Source organism: Caloenas nicobarica, chromosome 2 (assembly GCF_036013445.1).
Source record: "Caloenas nicobarica isolate bCalNic1 chromosome 2, bCalNic1.hap1, whole genome shotgun sequence".
In the NCBI taxonomy this organism is placed as follows: Eukaryota; Metazoa; Chordata; class Aves; order Columbiformes; family Columbidae; genus Caloenas; species Caloenas nicobarica.
Window position 1 is genome coordinate 76,127,692 of NC_088246.1, and position 5,510 is coordinate 76,133,201.

The window sequence follows — 5,510 nt, forward strand, 5'->3', positions numbered from 1 at the left end:
CGCTGGCTGCGGGGAGCCTGCCTGCCCTTGTCGGGGCTCTGGGCAGCCTCCCGGGGGAGCCGCACCCTCCCATCGCCGCACACGCTGATCCGGACGGTGCTGTGAAGCAGGCGGTACCGATGAGGAGCCGACACGCCGCGCTGACCGAGCCGAAGGGCCCCGGGTGCGGCGCGGACCGTGCCGCCCTCCCGTGCCCTTCCTCCCTCCGACCTCCTCCTCCTCCTCCGGCGGCTTGGGCATATGCCCTGCCCGCCGGCTCTCCGGCCCTGGTAATGACCGCGGTGCCACACCGCGCTTCTCGAAATTAACCCGGGAAAAGCATCTCTGGGGCGCTCTTGTTCAAACCTGCCTTGCCCACCCCCCGCCTCCTCATTTCCAGCTCCTCGCCTTTCTTCATCCCTCACCATGTGTAAATCTGCAACGAGGTGACAACGTGCTGAGAGTTTGCAGGACCTGATTGCTGCAGAGCTCAGGGAGAATGCCCTCCCCGAGCCCTGCCCAGGAGCACCCGCGTTGTCTATTGTCTATAGCTGAGGGTCGCTGGTGGTCGCAGCTGGACGGGGAACTGCGGGGAGCCGGTGGCTTTGCTAGAGAGCGGCTCCCGGCCCAGCTACGGGAACAAAATCCGACCTTTTTAGGCGGAGAAAGAAAAGCTGAGCTCAGCACCGGGAAAGCGGCAGACAGGGATCGCTCGGGGGACGGCTGGATGTCGGGCAGGGTGGGCGGACGGCAGGTTACACCGCACAGCCCGTGCTGGGGTGAAACCGACCCCTGTCCTGCCGGGAGTAAATGAGCCGGGTCAGGGCGCGGGGCTCCTGACAGCCGGTGCGGGCATGTGCAGGCAGGGGGGCGGCAATCACCGGCGGTCGGTGATGGAGGGGGTGCGTGTGCCCCCGCGGGGAGCGGAGTCTCCCACCGGTGCCGTGTGAACGGCGGCACCGACGCAGGGTAGGGGAGGTGGGAGGTGTCGGGCTCCTCCGCCTTGCGCGGCAACGCCCGCTGCTGCGGCAGGGAAAGCTGCTCGTCTCGGGGAACAAAAGGCTGAGGCGGCCGCAGGAGGGCGGAGGGAGGGCGGCCACCAGCAGCGCGGCGGCGGGGCCGGTTCACACATGGGCGGCCAACAAAGCCCCGGGGCGGGCGGGACCCTGGCCGAGGAATGGACCCCCGGAGCAGATCCCCCGGCCCCACCGCCGTGCTCCGCGCCTTTGTCCCCGCTGTCAGCGGCGAACCGGGGCGGTGGCACCGGTTCGCCGCGGCCCCTGCGGGAAAGCCCCGCCCCTGGCCCCGCCCCTGGCCCCGCCCCCGGTGCCAAACCACACCGCCCGTTGCGGGAGACAATACCGCAGCCCCGCCCCGCCGCCGAGCTCCCATTGGCTCCGCGGCGTTCCCGCATGACGTCACCGGCAGGGCGGGGCGCGGCGCCCCATTTAAGGGGCGGTGTGGGGCGCGGCCGCTGCAGCGGCGAGTGCGGGAGCGGGCGGAGAAGGCGGCGGCAGCAGCAGGAGCGGGGCAGCGTCGGACACCGGCACCATGCGTGAGATCGTGCACATCCAGGCCGGGCAGTGCGGCAACCAGATCGGCGCCAAGGTACGGGCCGGCGCCCTGGCCGTGTGCCTGGGGCTCCGGGTCGAGGTCCGGGGCGGTGCCCGCGCAGCCGGGCTCCGCGTGTCCCACGGAGAGCGCTGCTGGAAGCACCCGCTTTCCCGCTGCAGAGCACCGCCAGGCTCGCCCTGTGGCGGGAGGGTCCACGCGTGGCGGCTCCCAGCTGTCGCCTCTTGCGGGACCGTGGGGGGCTTCTGCGGCTTGGGCGCGGCGCATCTTGGGTGGGGGGGAGGCAGCTATGCTATCCATCTGCCCCCCGCGGGCTGCAGGGGTCCTGGCCGGGGGGGGGAAGGGGCGCCGAGCCGCTGCCACACCCCTCACGGCGACGGGTGGGGTGAGGGGCGCGGTAGCAGCCGCGTCTGGCGGGGGCCGCCCCCCCACGCGCGGCGAATCCCCGCCCGCCACGTCGAGGGGCTTTGGCCAGGGGGCGCGGGTGGGGCGTGGTGGCGCTGACCCCCCGCCCCGTCCCTCCCGTGGTCCCGCAGTTCTGGGAGGTCATCAGCGATGAGCACGGCATCGACCCCACGGGCAGCTACCACGGGGACAGCGACCTGCAGCTGGAGAGGATCAATGTCTACTACAATGAAGCCACTGGTAACGCCCCTTTATAACGAGCTTCCCGGCCCGGTGCTGTTGGGGGGACAGGCAGGGTGTCCTCATTGCCTCCTGCCATGGGGGCTCTACCCCAGCCCTCTCCACAGCGGGTAACATCTTAGCATAGCTGTAACAGCTGCTTTGTATTCCCATCCCCAAATACTTCCCTCCAAACTCCCTCACCCTCAGTGTCCTGGGGAGGCGGAAGGGAGCACGGCAGGGCTCCTGTGACGCTGGCTGCCGACTGTGGGGCTGTAATGCTGGCGCTGGTTCTTCTTGTAGGTAACAAGTATGTCCCACGGGCCATCCTGGTGGACCTGGAGCCCGGCACAATGGACTCTGTGCGCTCCGGCCCCTTTGGACAGATCTTCCGCCCTGACAACTTTGTCTTTGGTAAGTGAGGGTGGGATGAAGGAGTGTCCAAGTAGGAGCTGCAAGCACAGGGAAGGCTCAGTGTGAGCATGCAGGTGACCTGGGGGGACCAAATACCAACAGCACAGTGGGGGTGGAAGTGAGGAGTGAACCCCGTGGGGTGGGACAAGTGGGATGATCTCTGTTCCTCCTGTGGGCACTAATGCAGCACCTTGCTTTTGGGTCTGTCCTCTAGGTCAGAGCGGGGCTGGCAACAACTGGGCTAAGGGGCACTACACGGAAGGTGCCGAGCTGGTGGACTCTGTCCTGGATGTGGTGAGGAAGGAGTCGGAGAGCTGTGACTGCCTCCAGGGCTTCCAGTTGACCCACTCGCTGGGTGGCGGCACGGGCTCTGGGATGGGCACCCTCCTCATCAGCAAGATCCGGGAGGAGTACCCCGACCGCATCATGAACACCTTCAGCGTCATGCCCTCGCCCAAGGTGTCGGACACGGTGGTGGAGCCCTACAATGCCACCCTCTCTGTGCACCAGCTGGTGGAGAACACGGATGAGACCTACTGCATCGACAACGAGGCCCTGTATGACATTTGCTTCCGCACCCTGAAGCTGACCACTCCCACGTACGGGGACCTCAACCACCTGGTGTCGGCCACCATGAGCGGCGTGACCACCTGCCTCCGCTTCCCCGGCCAGCTGAACGCTGACCTGCGCAAGCTGGCGGTCAACATGGTGCCTTTCCCCCGGCTGCACTTCTTCATGCCGGGCTTCGCCCCGCTCACCAGCCGCGGCAGCCAGCAGTACCGAGCCCTGACGGTGCCCGAGCTGACGCAGCAGATGTTCGACTCCAAGAACATGATGGCCGCCTGCGACCCCCGCCACGGTCGCTACCTGACGGTGGCCGCCATCTTCCGGGGACGCATGTCCATGAAGGAGGTGGACGAGCAGATGCTCAACGTGCAGAACAAGAACAGCAGCTACTTTGTGGAGTGGATCCCCAACAATGTGAAGACGGCCGTCTGCGACATCCCCCCGCGCGGCCTCAAGATGTCCGCCACCTTCATTGGCAACAGCACGGCCATTCAGGAGCTCTTCAAGAGGATCTCGGAGCAGTTCACAGCCATGTTCCGGCGCAAGGCTTTCTTGCACTGGTACACTGGCGAGGGCATGGATGAAATGGAGTTCACGGAGGCCGAGAGCAACATGAATGACCTGGTCTCCGAATACCAGCAATACCAGGATGCCACTGCTGACGAGCAGGGGGAATTTGAAGAGGAGGGAGAGGAGGATGAAGCATGAAGTTGAAATGGGTAGGAGTTAAGTATAGTCTGAGCAGGCAAGTGTTCATTGAGAGAAGGAATCTGTGCAGTTGTGCTGAAGCATGCATTTTTTAATTTGGTGCTCTCCACTGTTGCTTCCGTCAGCAGTTTTGTATCCTTGACTGTCCAATGTAACAGTAGTTGCAAAAATACTTCAGAGTCTTCTGTTGAAATGGTTAACTTCTCAAACATAAAGGCTTTTTGTGTCCTAAACTGTCTCCTCTGCCTTATTTCTCTCTCTCTAGATTAAGAGAATAACTCTTGTGTAGTTTTCTGCAGCTTCACTTCTCAGTTTAATCCTTAACCTCAGTGAAAGTTTAAACTCAAAGTGAGATTTCTCAGGCCATGAATGTGGCAGCATGAGTAAACTGCAGTTGCTTGCCTTAAGATGGTAGCTAATTTATGAGAACTGGGGCTTCACTGTTAGACACTCCTGTGTCTAACAGCTAATCTATTGTTGGGGAGAAAGCTGCCTTAACTAGTAGAAACAAGACACTGCACTTGAGAATCCTGCAACTCCTATTTATGGACATACATGGTAGTGAGGTCAGTGAGAAGGTATTGAATTCCACATTACAAGCTGTCAAAACTGATTTGACAAGATAGCTGCGGGCTTGCCCACTGCCATTCAGCAACTCTTATTTAACTAGTTCCAGGGCCTATAGTACATGCATATGGGTGGCTGCCTCTGACTTGACTTGGTCTTGAGCTGTCCTGTCTCCCCAGTCCTCCTCTCTAAATATGAAAAGTCCACACAGAGAAGCATGAATCTGTCCTAGCAGACAACTCAAACTTCATTATGAACCTGGACTTTCTCTTCAGGCATAAAATTGAGTGTTTCCCAAAAATAACCATTAAGCTGCCCTTAACTGTAGAGAGATTGACTCTTCATGGCAATCAAGTCCCTTTAGGAGATAAGAGGTGATGGGCAGACTTCTAGCTAACATGGCTCAAAAGGCTACCCACAGCATCCATGCAATCTTGGAGCAGTCAGGTAGATACCCTGACAATAGCTGTCTCCTGCACCTAAGTTATGCATTTACAGGACTGTTGTTTGATGCTCTTGGTCCCTGCAGCAGCACCTGGACCTCTATCCAGGCAGGTGGGAGCAGTGCAGCAGCACCCTGTTGTGCATCTCTGCAGAGGTACGTGTGGCTTCCTTACAGTGAGGGAGGGGGGATTTGTGTTGCCATGTGCTTAAAGGATGCAAGAATCCTGAGTGAGTCTATGCTGCAGTTGTTGGTAGTTATAAGGCCTATGAGACTTCTTAGTCCTACCAAACAAGAGTATAATAAAATCACCCACAGAGTATCGCAGCTACACGATTTGTAAGCTTAGTCTTTAGTTCACCCAAACACCACTTATGGGAGTGCTCCCGTACTAAAAGTGTTGCTTTGAGAACTGCTACCAATGCTACAATCATTGTGGTCCTCACTGCTCTGAAAGAGCTGGTACCCACATGTGTGCAACATTTTCTGTGATCCTTTAGTAGAGTGCTTGCAAGGCATTGCTGCAATAAAGACTTAAAAGGGAGCTACTGTGCATAACTAATACCTTGCCTATTTTGGCTCTGTTAATTGATCGCTGCCTGCAGCCACTGCTCTAAGTGTACCCTGTTACTTTGCT

General features: G+C 59.9%; 1 protein-coding gene across 1 annotated transcript; it reads left to right on the top strand.

The window, feature by feature from the left end:
• The first annotated feature begins 1,470 nt into the window (after positions 1-1,470).
• Positions 1,471-5,069, top strand: LOC135984966 (tubulin beta-2 chain). Its single transcript, XM_065627832.1, has 4 exons — positions 1,471-1,587; positions 2,088-2,196; positions 2,479-2,589; positions 2,804-5,069. The coding sequence occupies exons 1-4, from the start codon at positions 1,531-1,533 to the stop codon at positions 3,862-3,864; spliced, it is 1,338 nt and encodes a 445-aa protein (XP_065483904.1). The 5' UTR covers positions 1,471-1,530; the 3' UTR covers positions 3,865-5,069.
• Positions 5,070-5,510: the final 441 nt, after the last annotated feature.